Source organism: Uloborus diversus, chromosome 8, assembly GCF_026930045.1.
Source record: "Uloborus diversus isolate 005 chromosome 8, Udiv.v.3.1, whole genome shotgun sequence".
In the NCBI taxonomy this organism is placed as follows: domain Eukaryota; kingdom Metazoa; phylum Arthropoda; class Arachnida; order Araneae; family Uloboridae; genus Uloborus; species Uloborus diversus.
In genome coordinates this window covers 99,512,575-99,536,313 of record NC_072738.1, presented here as the reverse complement: position 1 = coordinate 99,536,313, position 23,739 = coordinate 99,512,575, and the positions used below count along the sequence as shown (strand labels likewise).

Below are 23,739 nucleotides of genomic sequence, written 5' to 3'. Positions count from 1 at the left end.
GAAAAAAAAAAAAAAAAAACAGAAAATTTCCAAGGTGTGTTTTGGCTCTGATGTTTCCTTGCCAAAGACAGAATCCTCGAAGATGCCACAAAACCAAATTTTAAAAAGAATATCACTGCCAACGCTTCTCTAATTGGAACAAGTGGAAGGATTCCATCCCCCTAAACAACAGACGCGCGTCTTCTCTCGATTCATTCTCACTTCAAACAGTACCCTCATTTCAAGAGCTGTCCAATCAGAGCGGGGTATCATAAACCGCCATTTGGCAAGCAGCAGAAGTCCAAGTAGTTTTTAATGCCACAGCTGTTACCCAGCAAGCGAGAAGGCACTAGTAAAAGATTATACGTAAAAAAAGAAGAAAAAATTTTCGAAGAAGGCAGCCACGTATCGCGTTACGACAGGCGCATGCGCGGTGCACTGATCCTTTGTTCATATTTAGAATGGTGCATCACACGCCTTTAGTGAACAACCGCCACAAGTGATTTAAAAGTTAATTCATAGTTTGAAAATCCTTCTGAAACAGACAGATGAGGAATTGAATACATTTTGTTTTTTGCATTTTACACAGAGCTATTTACCCCATTAAAACATTTGTGTAAATTATTACACAACCGAATTCCATAATGCCTTCCCGGCAGAACCTTTGGTTTTTGTTAGTGTCATTGTTAATCCTGGAGTTTAAAAATCACATGAACACTGAACAACTCAGGATAAAATCCTGTCTGGTTACGATCAAACCCCGCATCAAGGAGAAATTCGGCAGCGTTGGTGGAGAATGCACAGAGATAGAATTTTTAAAAAATAAATAAATAAATAAATCGCTGGTTCAATGGATCAGCGATCACGAAATTTCACCGGTTCGTACACGCTGTTACTAGTCCATTCTTGCATCTTGGTAAAATAATAAAAAAATCTTCAAAAAACAAGAAACAAAAAAGGAAGACAAATTTGTAACACATTAATCAATATTACCAAATGAATTTCCTTAGCAATTATCAATCGGCAAGTCCTACCTATTAGAGAAGAAAAGGAAACAACACTGATTTCTTTCTGTAACTGATTGGTGAGGGAATTTTGGTAACAAAACCTCTGTCGCTTTGAGGTGGAGAAAATAGAGTGGTAATAGGTAATGCAGTATATAATTTAAAGTTTATGGAAAGAAAATGGGAATGAAACTTCAGTGTCCCATGGGTCACATGCTACATAGACCATTAAAATTGATATTCGATAGGTATTTCTGCGGTCTCAGAACTGTGGACCGCTGTCAATTTCGAACCCTGACACATGAGGCAGTAAGAAGTAAAGAGATGTAAGCAAATGTTCTAACGTTTCAAGTAAAACGCGTTTAAAGTTCCAATCCTAGGTAGGCCTTCATTCAAAAACTTTTCTAAATCAGGCTGTATCAGAGCAACTAGCAGGGCTACTAGTTCTATCTTTCACCACTAAACAGAGGACAGGTTCTCCTACCACTTGCTTAAAATGTTTAATTTCGCACTTGCATTCCTATGCTTCTTACAACCTCATACTTGGCAGTGAGAAGCAAAGGGATGTAAGCGGCAAAATTAAAAATTTGGAGATAACCAGTATAAATGGTTGGTCAACTTCTCCTCTTTCTTAGGTCAAAAGAGAGAGTACTAGTAGCCCTGGTAGGTTCTGTTATGCAGCAGGATTTAGAAAAACTTTTCAATGAAACACTAACTAGGACCTTATCTTTAAACGCTTCTTGCTCAAAACTTGAAAATGTATACTTACATCCCTTTGCTTCTTACTGCCTCATATATATATATAATGATATCATGCAATTTCTAGAACTGAGGAAATTGACAAGTAAAATGAAGCTGGACTTACCTAAGGAACCCTCTTCGGAGAGATCTGACATGGAAGGCACTTTGCGCATGGACTTGTATGGTCGCTGCTCGGGCACGCAGGAATCGTCCACATTTTCTTTTTCTTTCTTGATGGATTCCAGAGGAATCATACAGATCTGATCGCTCTCCGACGACTGGTAGTCCATCTCGAACTTTATCTGTAAGCGAGAAAAACGTGATCGAGTTATTACAAGGCGACGCGTTTGCAAAATGGCGAACGATAAAGATGTGGAAACAATGAAGCACGACGCGCATTCGACTGCTTTTGATCACATTAAAGAAGTCGTTCTAAGAACGAGAAGGAAGACAAACGAAACCCCGATCGTATGTCATCCTGGACACAAAAATATCGTTCCAAAGGAGAAATACCAGTCTGGGGTTCCTTTGCCTTTTCACCTTCTAATACACCATAAACGAGAAATTAACTTAGACTCAAACGTAATTCAGATAGCAATGAACTCAGTACTATGCTGGCGAATGTAACGCCACGAACTCTAAAGTCTGTCAAAGTCAAAGATACCTGAAAATGACGTGAATACACCAAGTTTACAAAAGTCCATCTTGTATGCAAATGCGTTCACAAATCACAAGAAAAATTGAACAACACATCTTAACACATTCTATAGGATCTACTTTAACGGTGCGTCTACAAAGGAAATGCAATGATCCAATGATCCGGCTTAATACCGGGAGTAGAGATTTTTTGTTATCACTCGTTTACATTGCAACCTGCTGTTGACCACTACCTTCTTTGAGCAATCCCCGCTCAGCATCTGATAAAAAGTAGATTCAAGTAGATAGAAAAGTAGATACAAGTAGGTAAAAATTCTACCTGCAATGATCAGCTTGTTTTCCATTTCATAAGGAATAGTCATATCGCGATATTAAAGCATCTGTACTGAACTGGCTTTTTAGTTAATGCAAACGGGTTCATTATAGCATGAACAGATGACGTTTACCAACATCTTGTGTTCTGAGGACTTAAAATCTGTTTAAACAGTTGTGGACTTATCTAGTTCTGTGCAAGACTTTTTGAGTAGAATTTGAGGTTATCTTCTAAATAAACTTCAAATGGAAGTACTATAATAGTATAATAGAAGTACTTTACAGAACAGACTACATTTAACAGAGAAATTAACTGATGCTCGGGAACATATTGAATCTTTTAAAATGCAAAATCAACTTAAAACAATCGTACTTACCAGGGCCGTATACAAGGGGGGGGGTCTTAGGGTTCAACCCCCCCCCCCCCCCGAAAAGTTCGGTTTGACATTTAAATGTTCGCTTATATTTAAAAATTTCCAAAAAATATTGTTCCAAAACTCAAATGTATTTCATAGTATATTAGTTGCATAAAACGCTTTCATAATAGGTAATCCGACGACTTTTAGCACAAATAGCGCAAAGCTCCGCATGATAGTTTTTAAACCCTCCCGGAAATTATTTTCTGGTTACTGCCCTGGTATTTGCTATCATTGTCGACAGATTTTATAAAATGTAATGTTTCTTCAAATGACTCTAAACGTCCATTAGATATGTGCTGTACACTACATTCGATTCTCTGGAAATTTACTACGTTGAATTCTTACGTACGTCAGACAAAGAAAGGAGAAAGTAAAGTTCACCACTCGCAAGGTGGATGCTGGATGTAGTTACCTCTGTATACTCTGGGGCAATTCCACCGTTACGGACGTAACAATCACAGACTTTAAACACGCATAATTTCAATTTGGTTTCATAAAAAGCTACAATTTTTTTTTTCTGTTGTATAACTTGGTGTTATCAATGCTATCAAAAATTTGGGTGCAGATTGCTTTATTACAAAAAGTAACAAAAATTAAAAACTGCCTGTTACGGACGTAACTCAGAAAACAGCAAAATGTATACATTGTCATACAATTGCCAATATTCCTGTGAATTATTCATAGATTTCTAAAATTTTCTTTGAAATACTTGTTCTAGAGATTTCAAGCTTTCTAAAACCATAAAGTTTTCATGGATATTGTTTGTAAAATTTATGATAGAAATTTATATATTTGTTACGGACGTAACAAAAAAGTGTTACGGACGTAACATGTCTGATATGCCAATAGCACAAAGCAAATAAAAGCTTATGTATACTAATAATTTTTGTTAAGAGAGTGCGATGGTCTAGATTAACACATTATTTTGACCCTTTAAGTTACACTTTAATAGTTTTTAAAGATTTGGGGAGGTAGGGAGCACGCCCCCGTGCATATGCCGCCATGTAAATAAATATAAAATATAAATTGGTGTGTCGTAAAAAGTAATATTATCCAAGGGGAAATTAAGCAAAACAAAAGTGGAACTATTCAGTTACAAATAAATTTTTCAAATTATTAACATGAACATGGAGGGGAGGGGGGGGCTTCTACAAGGGAGTACTTTTACAGTTTGAGAATTTTCAATGATTTTCTCTATCTCTCAACAAACATATTAACTGCCAAATTTCTTTTAAAGTTTAACAGTTGCCTTTGATTTCGATCGCTTTTTAATAGAATTGGCACGTTTTTGCCAAAGGTGGTAAAAAACGGTCGAAACTGACATCAGAAAAATGCATTTTGGCCAACATTTGCCTAAGTAATCTAAATCTTGCTTCAAAACTAAATGTGCTTTATATGAGAATCAGATGTAGCTAGTTTAATATTTATTACTTTTAACTCTAATCTAACTATGCTTTTTAATTTAAGTTTTAAAACTATAAAATATTCAATGTTTCAATGAAACAGTAATCTACGTATCTTTTTTTTTGTTGTTGTTGAGAGTAAATAACAATAAAAAGTAACTCAGTAACTTTGGTTTAAACTATTAAACAGAACAAATTATTATCTCTAAGTTAGTTTTTAAATAAGAAGTCATATCAATTTGGCTATGCTTTCAGAATGATAAAAGTTTAAAGAGAAAAACTGCAATTAATATCCGTAATATCAATTTTTTTGAAAAAAAAAACTTTATTAATGAAAATTACGCACAAAATGCTTTGGATTTCATCTCGTTAAATGATCAAGTAATTTTCACAAAAATCTACTTGGAGAACACTACTTTTTTTGTGTCATAGTGCATTGATGAAGCAAAGCTTGAGAAATTAAGAAACCCTTTAGAATATTTTTATGCATGTTATTAAGCATTAATTGCTAATCTAGAATTATTAACACCAATTGAATTTATTGCATGATTTGGAGGACAAAAAAATCTTACCTTGAGAGGAACACCTCAGAGCAACAGTAGGATATCTTAATGTTATTCCTAGGATTAGATGTCTTAATGTTGCTCTGAGGTGACGATGTGTATTTCAATAATTTTAAAAAATGAAATTAAATATCCACTAATGTTAATAAAATTTTGAAAATCACAGTATTAGAAGTTTTGTTATATCATATTACATGTCATACCCTATATTTTCATTGCCCATCCTGTACTGTTTTTCGTTTTAATTGGAAATATACAGGTGTTACGGACGTAACGTACTGCTTTTTGTTACGTCCGTAACAAAAAATGTTACGTCTGTAACGCCATTTTTTTTATAACTAAAGAAATTCTAATGTTTTAAACTATGGTAAACAATTACTCTGATGGATTGCTAAAAGGACAAAAAAGGATTTCTTTTAATATTGATTTTTTAGGAAGTAACGACAACTTTTGTTAAAATTTTGTTACGGACGTAACATTGAACTTCATTTTTTTTAAATTTAAATTGCCTAATTTTATTTTGTAAAAAAATTAAAATAAATGCATGTTACTATAGTATTATGTTAATAGTTTAAGCTGTACTGCAATTAATTTCGTTTATTTTTATTTTGCTATTAGAAATAAGAGTTTGAAAATGGGGGTACTTTTTTCTGATTGTTTTGAAGACCCGACTATCATACTTCCAACTAGGAAAAAAATGTATTATTTAATTTTTATTAAAAAAGCAATGCAATATTCTGAAAATACACATTTCAAGCTTTACAATGATGTATAATATAGCAAAATACCTGTAATATGAAATTTTGACCTACTGGTTTCACTTTTCATGGAATTGCCCTCTGGCGACTTATTCGCAGCTATTTTGAAATAAAGTTGAGACTAGCGATACATCGTTAGTTTATCCAGCCAGCAGATTATTTGTTCTCATTTACGATTTTTTCTATTTAATAACGAACATTTAGGCCCCCCCCCCGAAAAAAAAATCTGCTGCAAAAATATACAGACATCATGATTATCAATGCTGAGTTATGACTTGTTTTAATTGAGTGCTTTGTGACAAGATGTTGTTAAAAATCTTCAATCGGAAATAAAGAAAAGTTTTTTTTTTCTTTTTTTTTTTTTTTTTTTTTTTTTTTTTGTCGTGTCGATGAAAGTTGTATCAGATGTAGCCGTGAGTCTTGATGACGGTTTGTGTTATTTCATTTTTTAAAAAATTTTATTAAAAGTTTCAGAACGGAAAAAGGAAGAGAGAGAGAGAGAAAAGAGAGAACAGAAAAGAAAAGGAAATATTAAAAAAAAAAAAAACATAATTTTCGTGTACTTTTTTTTTTCTATTTTTATTAGTATTGTGTTGCACGTAATGCAATTAAAAATGATTTGAAGTAATGTTTATGTAGATTTTCTTCCTTTTTCCATACATATGCACTCGAAATTTGAGATTACTCCAGAAGCAATCATTGAACGAAAAATCTCACTATCATGAGCTCGGAGACAAGTTAATTATTCGTTAAACACATGTCCGAAACACCGCCTCCCAATCATAAAAATAGTCAACAAGTCAACTACCGCTTCATCTTCATGAGACATAATTAAGTCGAAAATGACCAAGCTAATAAAACTACCGTTCGACAGCAAGACCCCCCAAGGCCACTCAACCCTCCTCTCCAGAAATGAGACAGAGATGGGGGTGGGGGCCAATATAGAGCCCGCAGACGAGGAGGCATACGACCTCCAAGAGACTCTGAGGCGTGGGAATAGGGGTTCCCCAGTCCCTTCGATATCGTTCAATCCCCATTTTTTCCACTTCTCCCTTTGTTCGGGTAGAAAACACAATGCGCACGTTTCTACAGATGTTTATCTGTCTTCGGATAATAGTCGCAATGCAACAGAACACAAAAAAGATTCTTCAGTGATTGTGCAATATGTGCGGGTAGTCTAAATTTAGTCCTCACAGCTGGAAAATGTAGAATGCAAAGCCACTTGTGCAGTAAAAAATAGCAGAAATGTTTCTGATTTACTCCTGCAATGAAACTCAACAATTGATTGTTAATGGAAAGCAGATATTATCTTGGGCTATTAAAATAATCAGTTAAAGTCTAAGTTAATGTAGAGCTTAATAGATTTACACTTAAAAAATAAATAAATAAACAGGGCTGCGGAGTCGGAAGGAAAATGACAGACTCCGGGAATTTAGTGTCCTTGGCTTCGACTCTGACTCCGCAAGCACTGACAGAGTTACAGACTTTGAGAGAAAAGGTTCGTCCTCGACTTTCAAAATTTTAAACTTTCGAGTCCTGACTTCGACTTCTTTACTCCAAAACCAGCCGACTCCGCAGCTGAGCTCTGAAAAAACTACTACACGAGCTAATGCGAAGTTAATCAATGCAGATTTTACGCAGCTAATCATTCCTTAGAAGATGGCTGACGTTTATTTGGAATAGTATACGACAAAATAGTACATATCCAAAGAAGATAAAGAGAAACGCATTTAAACGACTTCGTTTACGCAGTTCAGCTAGTAGCAGTGGTGTTCCCATAGGGTACTCCATATATGCCGTATACTCTCAAACATTTTTAGACATATATCGTATACCCTCAAGCTTCAAAAAAAAATTTATTATGACATATTATGTTTTTGATTGCATACTCATATTGTGCATAAGGGATTACTGGGAGTATGGCTTCAGAAAAATTGATAGGAACATCACTGGCTAGGAGGTATCAAAAAAAAAAAAAAAGAAGAAGAAGAAGAAAAGAAAAAAATTGAGAAAATTCTAGCCTCGAATTGATCATTTTATCAAGGTCAGTCTGTTGGTTAATCAGAGTTTGAATGGAATATTTCTTCGTAAGTATAGAGAAACAATATTAATTAGTTAGCAGATTGCGGTGAAACAAATTTGAAATCACGTTGGGCAAAAAATGAGGTTTCATGTGATATTAAATTTGCGCGTGTGGGAATATGGTTTTTATTTTTTTTTTTTTTTATAAACATCAAGTTGAAGTAAGCAGGTTTAAATTGTTTCAGTAACATTCCAAAAAATCACTTAGCTCACAAAACCCACTTAATTAGAGGTCTGAAACATAGTTTTGGCTCTAGAGTTTTTGTTTTTGCCTGACTGACGAGGTTGAGAAGTGAATTCATAAATTTTTTATCACCGGAACACCAAACAGAAATAATTGAATCCTTATAGTCTTTACGAAGTTCACGTGAAAGAGGAATTTGTTTTTCCAGAAAAGTAGTACCGAAACAGTATTCCGACACCAATTCACCTCTCTTGAACAGTTTGAAATAGGTTCTGCAGAAAAACTGACACATGAGACATGACAGTTGGAATTAATGAGGAAATTCCATGAATACTTTAAATTGTGAATGCTCCTTTGAACCTAGTCTTAATAGTTGTACAATTTAATCATAATTTTCCAATTTTCCCAGCGGAAAAGATTGTTTACTTAAGATAAGAGACATCTAACGGTTAATAAAAAAAAAGTATGCTAAAGACCTTGCACGAGCAATGCACATCAAAAGCACACCGCTCTGTTTTGAGCTGGAGTCTCTCCGTTCAAAACAGAGCATTGCAATCCGACAGAATTCAGTTCTTCAAAGCAAATGACTACACCACGAAATATTTTCGAAAACAGCACTGAGTTCTGAAAGAGCCCATATTCCAATCATATTTCAAGTGATAAGTTTGTTATAAAATTTATCACAACCGGCAATCGTAAAAAAGCAGATGGCGAATCGAGTTTTCGCCAAATTCAACAAAGGGCGTGTTCCACGAAACGCTTATGACCCCGCAGAAATCTCATCCCACCGAATATTAAACAGCCACAGCGCACACGGCGGCGTTTCTCTGCCTTCCCCCCGACTGCATATTAACCCAACCAGAAAGGTCAAATCAAAGGCAGACCGAAGAGACACACTACTGAACGAGAGAAGAGACGGCGACACACACTCTCCGCATGATTTGTACGGTTTCCAGAGATTCTCTCCCTTTTATGAGGTTTTCCCCGCCACGCTTCACATAATGTGCGTGCAATTAGCCAGAGCGTGGGAAAAGAGTCAAAAGAACTGACCACCGATTTAGACAAGTGGATGGAATTAATGACCACGTTTAGCATGTGGAGTGTGACGTGGGAACAGAGCATCGCACTTGCAGCATGCGACAGAAATGTCACCGCCAATGGTGTCGGAATATCCACAGTGGCGGATCATCTGCATTGCCGAAGTGACAGTAAGAAGTAAGGTCCTCACGCACGCACACTGGTTTCAATTATCTAACTTCAAATGTAAATGGAGAGACCTAGCTATTGACACAGAACAGTAAGAATGAAAACGATATCGCTCAAAACGGACATAAAATTCTTGTTTTTATGAAAAATCGTTGCATTAAAAACTTAAAATCGAACATGTTTCCAATTGAACATGTTCTCACAAAAAAAAAAAAAAAGAAGAAGAAAAGAAAAGAAAACATAAGGTTTGGGTGGTGCATTTAGTATTAATTTAATTAACATCAAATGCACATTGATTAAGTATATTATGTGTCGATACAATTTTAGCAGAATCAGTTTTGGGGCGATTCTCGAAAAAATGTCCCGTGCATAACGCTAAGTTTTTTATTTTATTCAACTAACGATTAAATAAATATGGGATTAACTGTTATGCTTTGATAGTATATTAAAGCATGTATTATTCCCCAACAGTATTATTTTTTGAAGGCTTTGGTTAGCTGGAAAAAATGAAAAACTTAGCGTTATGCACAGGACATTTTTTCGAGAATTGCCCCTCGGTAATTCTTTTGGAGTCGCCGAAAGGTAAAACTAAAAAGTACGAGGACCAATAATCAAATTCTTATACTCGGCGACGAATACAGCGTTGGGATTGGGGGGGGGGGGGATACTGCTATACCTATGGTAGCGCTATCGAAAAAATACCCCCCTCCCCTCCCCGTAACACTATCAATTGTTTCCAGAGATGATTTGATCATCATATCCACGTGTAATGTCACTAGCTTTGTTCAAAACATGTAGCAAGCATTGATGACTTGCCATGTTACACCTTCTCATCTATTCTTTAAAAAAATGTTGTACTATTAGAAAAACTGAATTAACTGTCTCGTTTTTTTATTTTTCAATGAGCATCTACATCTGCTATTCGTCAACCATTCCAGTTATTAATTCGTTATTAATATCGCTGTTGACGCCTGTTCAATTAGAAACTAGTATTAGTTTGGCAAATCGCATTTCTAATGAAGTGTGGTACTTCATTATATTTTTATGTTGCAAAATTGTGGAAAGTTGCGAGTTTAAAAATCTACAAAATTATGATTATTTTATAATAGTAATTTAGAACCATGTTTTGCTTATTTTCATTAAAAGAACAATTTTATTACTTTGATGTTGAAACGATAATATTTCGTCTCCCCTACCTAATTCGCCTCAACGAGGTTCAACTGCACCCTGAACAGTTTAATTTTAACAACGTTTGTGCCTTCTAATGCGTTGGATTCGCTCCAAAGCGCGTGCCCAGAATAACAATCAAGAACAAGAAGTTTGTGATTGTGGGGAGAAAGCAAGTATTCCCACGCAAAATTACCTCCTACCATTTGCATTCCTCTAACTTAGCTAATCAGGAAAATTAAGCATTAACTTTGTCACCTCTTATCCATTAAGCTATCAACGGACCTTACCCACGGCAACACTCTCATTTTATTTTTTGCTTGCTGGTATTTTGATGTAGTTGTCGAGTTAATGATTGCGTTGTAGTGAGAAAAAATGCGTTTTATTTAATAAACACTTAACTTCGTGTACATTTTGTAAGTTTTATACAGGCTAACGGTTGTGCAAAGAGTGCTAAAAAAGTGATAAATGAAAAAAAAAACGAGTTTTCACAATTTCCTGCTGAAGAATCAAGAGGCTTACAATCTGAAAAATACGGAAAGATTTTCATGCCAAATGAATGGTTCATTTTTCGCTTTCAAAATTTCTGAGATAAAAACGTTTAAAAAAATGCCTTTTATTCATGGAAAGAAGTGTGTATAAGGGATAAAAATACATGTCTTAACAGAAGTCGCAGTCAGAACTCAGTCTGGCGACTAAACCCTAAGTGTAGATATATACCCGTAGTGACGTCGAACGAATCAAATCCATTCCAAACCCAAAATTTTACAATGCCGACTGGACAAGAAGAAAAGGATATGGGAAAACTAATTTTAAAAAACATTTTGGAGTTGCCAATTATAAAAACAATTTTTCGCTGTGAAATCAGAAAATTACTAATTGACGTCGCAAGTTTTTTTTTCTTTTTTTAAATTTAAATTTAACAGTTGTTAACGGAGTTCAGCTACTGCCTAGACGTTAAACCTCCTTAGAAATTAAAATATTTCAAATGTGAAATGTGCCCCAAAATTACTTTTATGATTATTTTCAGAGATTTCTGCTGAACAAAAATTCAAATTCTAATTGATTTTGTTGATACGAAAGATCACAACCAACAATAATTTCTCTGAAACTTGAGGTTACATTGTTATGAAATTAACAAATTTGAGAATAGCATTCTGAGACGATTACTGAAGGATTAAACATTGCGGCTTTTAACCGTAAAGAAATAAAATCAATGTCTATATTAGGAATATCAAAGATGTCTCTGAAAATTCTTCAACCGCAAATCAATTATGGAGAGGGTTCAAAGCCATGTAATTTATTATTCACTTGGTTGCAAGATACTTGGGTTCATTTTTATATCATCCATTCTGACACCTTTTCGGACTCGATTATCAAAGGCGACAAATGTAGTTTTAACTAATAACTTCTTGATTTGTATCATGATTTTTAACACCAAGCTAAATGTACACAGTAAAAAAAATAATAAAAATAAATGAATAAATAAAGTAAAATAAATAATTAATAAAAGTGCATACACAAATAAAGTTACGAATAAATTTTGCATCCACGAATTTTTTTTAATTTCAGGCAGAGTTTCATAAACTTATAATTTGTATTAATATTTTTTTGAAAAATATTTTTTTTTAATATTAAGCTTTTTTGAATTTTAATTTAGGTCAAACGGCTACTCATCTAAAAAAGTGAAAGATACGAAAAAAAAAAAAAAAGACTATAATAAGGTTGATTTCAACAGTGGAGAAAAAAAAAAAGATCAAAATGCAAAGTGAGAAAAAACGTCCCGATTGTGTGTAGATGATATGAAAATAAGTCATGACTAATTCTTTTTCTGGGATGGAGGCTGATGATGCTGCAATGTTTGAGACGAAACAAAGTAAAATATTTCTTCACGATCGCTATTTGACAAGAATACACCTGGGCTTTCTGACCTCATTTCATAAAAAAATTAGCATTGAATTATTGTCAAATCTATTCAAAACTCTTTTATCGAAAGTCGTTTTACTAAATTATTATTAACTAGTGGTACCCGCACGGCTTTGCCCGTAATAGAAAATTAAAAGGTCTTTTGTTTCACCTGTATATTTACAAATAATGTGTGGTGAATTTTCTCGCCAATTGGCTTGTGCCCTTGTCACGGTTCCACGTTATGGTAATTTCGTAATTTACTCGTCCATCTTACGATAATTTTGTTCTTAAAATTTAAACAGAGAAAGAACGACATCGAATTTTCGAAAAATCGCTTCGAGGTGCACACCCCCATGCTACGAACTAATTTTGTGCCAAATTTCATGAAAATCGGCCGAATCATTATTTGATAAGTAAACGTCACTTTAAGGTCACCAAAGACAGCCATTTCAACTGCAAATATAAACTATCCATGCATCTCAATCACTTTTGTTTTAATCTCTAACCCACCAGTAAATTTGTAGGGCACTAAATAATTTCATTTCTTCTATAAATGTCACTCACTTCGAAAGCGATCGGACGTAAAAGCAAAGTATTGTTTTGTTAAGTAATTATTTTTTAACTGCATATTGTGTTAAAGTTAAAGAACAAAAAATACAGTGGACAGTATTAATAACAATTCAAGTAAAGTGAAAATTTACAAAATTATGTTTCAAATTTACACTGCATTTTTTGATTTGTGTGACAGTTACTGAATATATTTATTTATGATTATGACATCATATGCAGTAGTCTTTTTGTAAAAGTGAAAAAAAAAAATGGGGGTGATGTAAGAGTGAACTTGTTTAAGCCAAAGTTCAGTTTCTTGTCTAGATCGTCATTTTTTGTCGGATCTAGAAGGGAGCAAGCCTTCCTTGTCCTGGGTGGCAACTTCGGGGGGGGGGGGGATTCATCCTATTACTGTGGGGTTTTTTTCCCATTGCAACTCGAAGTAAAAACTTGAAGGAAGATGGGTAAGAGCGGCAGTTTCCTGATTTGTACCCGGCTCGTGGAAATCGTAGATCCGTCAGTTTTGTCAGTACCTCTTCTGTCCGGAGTTTTCGATTTAGTGCCGGATGTCCGGTCAAAATCACTTTAATTGATAAAAATTCTACTGTACTGTAAAAAACTACACTACTGTTGTTTGCTTTCCAAATTGTTAAAAGCTTTTATTGATAAATTTCATTTTACAAAAATTCCGTACAGTCACACTGAGTAACTCTAAAAACTACGCGGATTAATTCTTGAAACTCCGTTTAAGTCGAGCACTTTTTATCACTCGTTGAACGTCAGTCAAAAAAATGTGTTGTTTACGCGCGCCCACTTGCACGGTATCAGTTAAATGATAACAATGACATTAAAGATATCATATGAGGTATTTTCTCAGTATCAATTGTGATAATTTTGAATTTCAAGAAATATTTCAATCGTAGAGGTTTGTTTCCCCACAGCTGCCAGAAACTCGAACTTGGAAAAACTACGAAAGTGGAACTGCTGAAATAGTTATTTAGAAAACACCGAAAGATAAATTGTTTCGTTTGGAATCATTGATAATCTTAAAAGTATGAAATCAGTAAGGGGCTAAGAAACTAAGCCAACGAAAAATTGTTTTCAATTTCTACGTAATTTAGACCGTTCGACGAACTAACAACAGTAGGACCTCGTTTATCCGGCCCTCATTTATCCGGATCTCTGGTTTATCCGAAAGAAACCTTGTAACCATTAGAAAAGTTTATGCTCACAAAGATAATTTCAAATAATGGCAGCGAGAACGTAACTACAAGAATGCCAAACATTCATCTTTCATTTTGATTAAATGCTCTTGCATTGATTTTACAGCAAATTATGGTAATCTAACGAACATCACTGCAGCTGAATTATAATAACAAAGTTCTATTACCGTGCACGCACCCCCCCCCCCCCCCCCCTCTTTCTCCTTTAGCAATTTAAATCCGATTTTTTTTCTTTTTTTTTGCAGAAGGTTTAAATGAAGTTTAATTGCAAAATTCTGCCCAACATAAAAACAAGTAAAAAATGAAAAACCCCTTCAATACACCACTAAAAATTCAGTAGTATAGCATAACTGTGAATATTATTAGAATACAATCTTATTATATATCAAAAAAAAAAAAAACTTAGGCATGACTGAGTCACATGACTGGCACTAAAAATGCAACTTTCAATGATAATTAGTCCTAGCCTTATAATGGTACCCCAATAGCACATTAGTAGCATGGCATGACTATGACCCAAATGAGTGACACTAAACAAATTTGAAAGAAATTTGAATTTTCTTTTTCTTTATTTTATTTTTTATTTTTTTTCAGTACAAGGACAAGGCTGCTTTCCTTTAATTTTGTAACATGCTAATGTTGAACAATTGAGAATAAATTCGCTAGGATGTCAGATACTTTCTCTTATTAGTTCAATCCACTTTTTTCAGAGTTCAGAAACACAATAAGAAGGCGATACATTAAAAATCACTAAGCACCAAATAATGGCACACGAAACACAAACACCACATGATCAACATTCCTTTGAAATTGTGTTGACTAAAAAAATACGAATGGCAATTCATTCAACATAGAAACAACTTCAAACATGGCTAATAATCGAACCCATATGAGCAGTGATTTGAATATAATTTACCACAGCAAACGAGAATCTTATAACAATGAAAATTCGTCATTGCTATGACTTCATGTCAACAGATCAGATGGAGATAAAATCACAGTTAAAACCGCTGAAGCGAGACCAACTTTTAATGAAAAAAGAAAATGGTTACGTCAGTAGCTTTCGAAGCCAAAAAAGGCTTAGTAATACTTAGACAGAAACTAAAGCTTTAAAAACGATATTAGATTCTCTCTATATGCAGAAATGAAAGATAACCAAGTTTTCCCACGTTTCGGCTATTGTTTTTTGCAGCCGTGAATGATTTGCAGTCCACGTTTGCGCAAGACACAGCCTTGACCTTCTAAAGGCACATGATATTCTAAATAGCTTTAAAGTCAGCGTTATTTTTAAAACATTAGTTTGTCATAAAGTTAACGGCTAAAAAATAAAAGATTTAGGGTTGGATTTTGAAATGTTTTTTTTATCGCAAAAAAAGTGCATACAATGTCAGCGATTTTGCTTTTACAAACACATTAGGCTAGCTGTTGAAATTTTATGTTCGAAAATATCAAAATAATTTATTGTGCTACATACAAATCACAATTTGTATCAGTGCAAAAGTACATGATTAATGTTGTTTTGAAATCAAAAATAAAAATGAAGTTAGTTCATTCAGATAAAACGGGATTTAAAGTATGTATTGGTCTGTTATTAGAAGTTTAGTTAGAGCATAACCTATTGTTAAAAAACTGAAATGTTTGAAAAAGTTCTAGTTTTTAGAAAAAAATTGAACAGAATGTTTTTATCTATTTTACATTGATTCTGATTACATGTTCCTGTTTTACATTGTGATAGGCCATTTCATTTGCTATTTTCAATGTAAAAACCTATAATGAAGTTGGTTTTAATAGAATGGAGAGTTACAGACAAAAAGCTTTTTCACTTCAGTTGTCTCAACACCGAATTTGAGTTATAATATAATGCAAGGTAACCAGAACTGCTGCACAATCAAATAATTATTGCAAAGTACAACAGCTCTTATTAAAGTACGAATAATCTGAGTAAAGAGTGAAGTATTAATTAATCAATCAAACATATGTCCAAATGGTCGTCCAATTTCATATCTTGTTAAATTGATCTAACTTCATGGAGAATGTAATAATTAAAAAAAAAACAAACAAACAAACTACGAAAGATTATTCATTCGAAAATTCACAGATAGATTACCCTAACAAAAATTATGATTGACAGGTTTTAGCTCAGAAATTTTGCAACCAAGGACTAAAAATATCTCGACTGAATTGAAAATGGTCAAGCTATCTTAAATGCACTCAGCATCCAGCTTGCAATTTAAACATAAAAATGACACAATGGCTAGTACAATAATATTTCGGTTTTGGCACGGAAAACGTTTTATAGTACAAGTCTACAATTGTGATGGAAATATGTATTGCTTCTTCTTGCTATAAATATATAGATGCGTTGCATTTTCGAATTTTCAAAAAGCAACCTCAGTCAGCAACAGGTAGCCAATTATACCATTCAATGCGAGCCCAACCGAGTTTGTTCAAGCGTCAAGTTTTATCTATCGTTAAAATCAGATTCCTACGGTTTGTTAACTGTCTACATTTTTGTGTATTATTAAGTAAAAAGTCATTAAAAATATAAAACCTTACTTAATAAATTTGCTTATCCAGTAAGGTGTTGCCAATCAGCGTCAAAACATCTTTTCTGCCAGCACGAGCACAGTCACAGCTCAATCTCAAGCGGTTTGCGAGAAAGGAAACCATATTCACCATATTGGACAAAATCTGAGTGAAAATATTAGGCCTTCTTTGGATTAAGCCTTATTACTGGTAAAACTTCGTGGTGGGGAAGCTGAGCCTAATTTCTTCCGTGGGCGTGCCAAAAGAGGAAGAAGTACTTTATCATAAGCCAACAGTGCATAGTTGATGCACGTCACCAATTGAATCGTAATTGGGGGACATTGAACAAGCCAGCACAGATGTGACAACTGTTATAACCAACACAGGAAAAGAGTATTTGATGTCTCATAATGTCTTCCTATTTCGCTTCGGAAAAACTTGGGACAAAGGCATCCGTGTACCACCAGTGCAACGTTTAACAGATTTATAGAATTAAGACAAAGAAGTTAAAGATTTAGAATTAAAAGAACAAGGGAAATTTATTATTTTAATTCGCTCAATTGATTCCACCCGGTGGCGCGCAGCTGCGTCGTTCAGACCGTTTAATGCAAAATTTGTTTCGTCCACTCTTGAGAATTTGAATTGAGATTTGTGCCACGTGTACTGCGCTGACCTTCCAGAACAATTCGCCCCAAATGCGACTTTCTGCCAGAGAAAAGCAAAAGTTTGCGAAAATGCGAAAACTCAGAAAACTGGGTTAAGTTGCAATTTAATCTATAGGAGCAAATCGTGGCTTAATGTTTTGACCTTTCCCAGCGTCAAATATGTTATTTTTCTCAAACCATAATGAATTTTCTCACGTCGTTATTCAAGTGTTTTCTACGTTGAACTTTTCCTTTCTTTAGGTACTAAACGCTTCAAATATCTGGTTCGACATTTTTTCTTTCCTGTAAAATCGTGGTTAGGAAATCAATATTTTACAGGAATTTTTATTTTATAAAGATTAAACCTTATTCTCTTCATTTTCTTAAACAATCATTTCGGAAATAAAGGAATCGACACAAATACACTATATAAATAAGTAGCACAGTATTTCATGGTTCAGTACTGAAACACGTTATGTGCTATTACTATTACGAACACTAACCATGCATGAACAGCGTCTTATGATGTCCACTTCATTAAAGATTATTACATAAAGGACCTCTCCACTACCGCACTGGAATGTTTAAAATGTAAAGCAATACAGTTTTCACTTATTAATTCCATTCAAAATTAAAACTGTTTACAATGATATTGAATTCCAAATGCTACGTAACCGAAAGATTTTTCTTTCTTTTATTATTTTTTCAAGTGAAAAATTTTTTTTTTTAAGTTTAGCATACTTCATAATAGACGCAACAAGGAGCAAAAGGGTTTTAGTAACAATTAAAAATTTGGAAATGCAGTGAAACATCGTTTATACGTTGTTGAAGGGACTGTATGAAAAAAGCGTATAAATGAAAAAACGTATATTAGGTATACGTTATATGTATTAGACTCTGCGGGGACCAATTCAAAAAACGTATTCTTGATAAAAACGTATAAAGGGAAAACGTAAAAACGGTACTTCCCTGTAACTAATACAAATGGTAGGACTAACTCTCGTCTGTTTCGGGGCAAGATATTATAAGCCGTAACAGGTTCTGCTACATAGCACGATGCAAGATTTTAAAAATCTTTTCAATGAAAGACTGCAGAAAATTTCTCGGCTCTTACATTCTCCTCGGTGCCATTGCTAATTTTCGAACAAACTTTTTGAAATTCGTCGAACCCTGTTGCGTCGTAATTATATTCGCGTCATTGAAAAATGTTTTTTTTTTTTTTTTTGAACCGCTATCAAAAAGAAAAATATCTTCAGTGTAAAGGACACAAAAGTGAAAAACGGGAAACATTTTCTATTTAACAACGAAAGAGGGAAAACATTTTCTGTTAATCGGGTAAAGCGAAAAAGTAGTTTTTTTTTTTTTTTTTTTCAAAAGACGATAAACTGAGGAGAGAAAAATTTCTTGTTAAAAGAAAAGAGGAAACAGAAACATTTTTTTCTTAAAACCTAAAGAGAAAAAACATCCAGGAAGAGTTACTATTTAATTAAAAAAAAAAAAACTACAGTTCTTCAAAAATGTCACTAAACAAGCTTATTTGAACTCTCTTAATTGTTTAAAAGTACTTATACTAACATGTTACTCTTAGATCAGCTTTAGATTTATCGAGTAAAAGATGAAGATATTTTAAAAAGAAGTTTCTAAAAATATTTTGAAAGAACGTTGAAAAAAATACAACATTATTGCACGGAAACATACCAAAAATGCAATTAATAGGTTGCATTAAAAAAAAAAAAAAAACAGTCAATCGCGGTAAACTTAGTGTTTTTAACCACCAAAAATGTTACAATTTTAAACAAAATTCGACTCAGAGCATGTAAAACCGAATTCAAATCCTTTGAGATCTAAAACTACTGTGGAAATTCAAAACTGAAAACGAAATCTTCCCTCCCCTCAGACGGGTTCTCTTACATATCGCTTGCATGCGGATCTTTCAAGGTCTAGTGGACGTACGTATTGGTATGGAGTCAACTCAATGGGAGAAGCTTTATTGGATGCTTTCTCTTCCGAAGACTTGAAAGTGCTATTTGGTGAATACCTAACGCGTTTCCATAGCGGCATTATTCCATGCATAATTATTGTGCTCGCCAAGGGGACCATGATCCAGTTTTCGAAAGCGGTGGGTCAAGTCAAGGGAAAAGACAAAAATCAGGAAAATATGAGTTGAGATGTGTGAAGCTTTCAGTGGGAATATCATTTTCAAGAATAAAATAAATAAAACATTATGAAAGTGAGAACATTATCTGAAGCAACTATCAGCAGGGGAGGAAACGGAACAAGAAATGTTCGAACAAGAATTCCTTCGGTGAAATCTATCAAGTAGCTTTTCCCAAAAGTCTTTCCCATAAATTCTGAGACATGATTTTCAAGTTTGGATAGAGAAGTTTTTGACTTTTTTATGTGAAAAACTTAACACATGATCTAATTTCTTGATACTATGCAGCATGGCCCCCATGGCGTTTGCAATAAATGCAATCATTTAGCGTCATTCAATGCAGTACATAAAATCTGTGATACTTTTTAATCTGAAAATGAATTCCTAGCTTAGTTTTTTTGCAAGAAAGTTAATGAATTGCCAAAATAACTAAGATCCTTAATTATAGACACACATTAACAAGATAGCTTTTGATCCCAATAAAAAAAAATCGAAATAACTGAACTTATGTTCATTATTATTATTATTATTATTATTATTATTAGCATAACGATGAACGATAAGATTCATTTTTAGTTCAGTAATGCATTGCTTTTAAATACTATTTGTTTTACTTTGAATAAAACTAAATATTAAAAGTTACTGAGGTTCCAAAATGGAAACAGAATATTCGACTACAACTTTAAGTTTCTCTGCAGCCGAATGGTGAAACTCTGAATTGTGAACAGTTTTTGTGTTATGACAAATTTAGAAATATTTACATAAAATACTATAGTCTGGAAAATTCAGGAACATTTCTGTATCACAGACAACATAAAACGCAATTCTACGGTAACACACTTTGTTTCATATCAGCATTCAACGTTTACCAGCGTTTTGAAGACGCACTTTCAAACACAAAGCGGAAAGCTTTGTTACTTATTGAAAAACGACTGTCGCCTTTTATGTGGGACAATTACCAAACACTAGCCGTTTCAAAATCATTTTCCTAGAACGACTACATGAATGGAGCGCTGAATGAATGTAAGTAATAACATAAAGCTTTCCTAAATGGATTATGCCAGAAGACAGCAGCAGGCCACAAAGCTTTGTTAATCCGGTGATAATTAGGACTTTGTCCTCAAAAAATCACAATAACGCAGTAGTGTCGTCGAACACTCCTTTCCGCGTGCGACAGAACGTTTTCATGACGATGAAAAAATATTGGTAGACATTCGAGACGAAAGCGTGCCCACGCATTTCTTCCCTTCTTTTTTTCTCTCTTCATTTGAAAATGTACTCAGCCGCATGACTATCGAAGTTGAAACTGATCGTTGGTTTCGGAGTTGATCTTTGAGATCATTTGAGGCAATTAGAGGAGCTATGGCAAGACGTTCCTCGAGCGCTGAACTCGTTTAGCAGTGCATCAGAGTATGACGAAGAGAGTTGATGCATTCCCTTTTCATCCGGTGAAAGTAAGACACTAGAACACAGAGAATGCTACTTGATATTAAGCCTCTTCACTGTTTATTTTAAAGAAGCTGGGTAGAAAAATAATGCGTTTTTCATCGTTTTCAGTTAAAGTGGTGACTAGTCTCCACGTGGCACAACCTGGGCAACGCTTTGCAGCAAAGTAGTCTATCAATTTGCATCTTTGCCTTCTTTGCACAGTCCTGTTTTTGATTCTTTGTTTTGTATTGTGTATTTCGTTACGCGTTCCTGATTTGACTCTGGGCCTGCTGTATTGGAAATAATAATAATGATGATGATGATTATAATGATGATAATAATTATGAGCTAATTTAATTCTTGGTTAGGAAAAAAAAAACTTTTTTTTTTTAAATTTATGTTTTTAATTTTAATGCAATATTTTGATGTTTTGTTCTTCGAATGGGCTTTTAGTAATTGTGGTGTGATTTTCCTGTTTGGGGAGAAAAAAAAAAAAAAAAAAAAACTAAGGTAGTACATAAAGATTGCAAAGAGAGATGAAATTTCAAGTGAGCATCAGATGACGACTGAAGTAAACAAATAAAATATATTTTATTGTATACATATACAGTAAAATTCTGTTACAACAAATACCAATACAACGAAATTCCCGTTACAACGAACAAAATTTGAGGTCCCTTGAAGTTCGATGTAACGGGATTTCACTGTATTTCTGTGTTTGTGTTTCTAACCTGTTATCTCTTCGCCGGCTTTTAAAGATTAAACATCCTATCTTTTCACGAATAAAATTTCACCTTCAACCCTGCACAGAAATGAAATATTATTGATTTAAAGTTTTTTTTTTCTTTTTTTCAGGGTTTCGGGGGGGGGGATCTATTTCAGTCCTTAGCTACTTATCAAAAAAAAAAAAAAAAAATACACGCGTCAATAAAAGGATTGTATCGCTTTTTTTCTAAATGTTACAGCTTGTAACGATGTTATAAATTTCTGAAAATTAAATTATATTTACGTTTTCATTTACACGAAAGGCCGTATCCAGAGGAAGGTTTTGGGTCCAGATTCCTTTCGAAACGATATAAAACGGTATTTTAGGCGATTATATCGACCAAATCGTACTTGCTTTGACGTTCTTCCAATACGGAAGCCACCCCAAAAACATATTCTGGGTACAATCTTGTTTACAGGTCCGACTCTTAAGACTACTTGAGACTACCCTGTAATAACGTCTGAGCATTCCATCAAAACTCCTTAAGTCAGTGACATTCATCAGTCATCAGAAGCCAATTCAGACCGATTTCATCATCTTCCGATTGGAGAGCGAGAGAATCGTTTTAACAAATGACAATATGTCTGCTACGAAAGCAAAATTCTGCTGACACGACAACCAATTCAATACTCCAATAAATTACACAAATAACTTTGCACTTAAAGAACAATGATCTCATTAAGAAGCTATGCCAGGAGCATTCCACGGAAGAGTGATGTCTCTGGAGCCGAACAATAGCGCCATTTTTTTCCTTCTTTTTCTTTGATCGACAAAGCCAATCGGAGCTTACAATAATTCAGAATGTTTTTCTTTTCTCTCCTCCCATAGCTTACAAATATCCTTATCAAAGATTTCAAATCACAATAACTTGAGTTCGCTTGATGATTAAATTATTGTAATCTATAGAGCTGCACAGCCAACTGACCATAGCAACTCAACGAGTTCAATTTTCTTTTTTTACAATTCTAAACAATGAAAAGTTTTAGTGACTTAAGAAGTATTGAATAAAACATTTATACCGCAAGTATGAAAGCCATCAGGCTTACAAATTCAGTTTCAAAACACACTTAACATAGAAATATTTCTATAAATTAAAGGGCAAACTATTTTAATTTTTCAATTTCAAAAAGAAAATAAAATGCAAAGCAATACAGAAGTGAAATATTTTTGATAGCGTCATGTTTTTACTATGCAATTCAAAACAATTTTTTAGTGCTTTGCAAAACGTACATTTAAAAATTTAGCGTAAAAATGATCATAAAACCATAAATAATAATCTCAGCTACTTGTCTGTCAAGGAGATGACTAGAGCTTAAATTACAACAAAAAAGCTTATTTTTCTACTTGATACTGGCCAGCTCGAAAAGACCGTACTGAGTCATATGGTTTTCTTTTAATGTACTTTTTTTTAGCTTTTAAATTTTAGCGTTTTAAAGTTTTAAAATGAAGAAAATTTAAATTCTGTATCTTGAATTTAAATGGCCTGATATGTATGAATTAAAGTTCCAATTTGCCATTTGAAAGTAAGTACCAAGTAATTCAGAGGTTACGCTTATACTTGAAGCACAACGCTTTGATGGCAACATCTTGGCGCGGAACGATGAGGAAATTACTTTCGGACAGTTTAAAAGTATGAAATTTTGAATTTTGAAATTGGCTACTTTGGTGAAATTTTTTTCTGTTCACTTCTCAAATCCCTTGAAAACGATTTCATAAAACTTTGTGAAAAACAAAGATCCCCGATTTTACACACTGTTTGGGACCACAAAAAGTCCTCATTAAATTGAGAGTTCACGAAAGTGATGACCATTGAGACCGGTAATCTGTTCATAAAACCACCAGTCAACCATCTGCCGTGAAAGCAAATGTTCGTAAAATCGAGCACCAAACGATTTTACGAACTGATTGGGACCTCAAAATGACATCAATAAATAGAGAGTTCAAAAAGCAATGACCACTGGGACCGGTAAGGTATTCGTTGAATCGTCAGTGTTCGTAAATTAGAGGTTCGCAAAGTCGAGCATCTATTATATTTGCACGTCCGATTCACTTCCGTTGAAAGTTA

The 23,739-nt window shown here is 34.0% G+C and overlaps 1 protein-coding gene across 2 annotated transcripts in view; it reads right to left on the bottom strand.

The window, feature by feature from the left end:
• Window positions 1-23,739, bottom strand: part of LOC129228255 (protein c-ets-1-B-like) — a 102,921-nt gene that overhangs the window by 62,140 nt on the left and 17,042 nt on the right. Inside the window, exons 1-2 of one of the 2 annotated variants that reach the window (XM_054862923.1) lie at window positions 16,712-16,817; window positions 1,849-2,026 (exon numbers count right to left, since the gene is read on the bottom strand). In XM_054862923.1, coding sequence (XP_054718898.1) covers window positions 1,849-2,014 — 166 coding nt within the window. In that variant the 5' untranslated portion in view covers window positions 2,015-2,026; window positions 16,712-16,817. Of the gene's footprint in view, window positions 1-1,848; window positions 2,027-16,711; window positions 16,818-23,739 lie in introns of those variants that run through there. The other variant, XM_054862922.1, reaches the window with a different exon arrangement.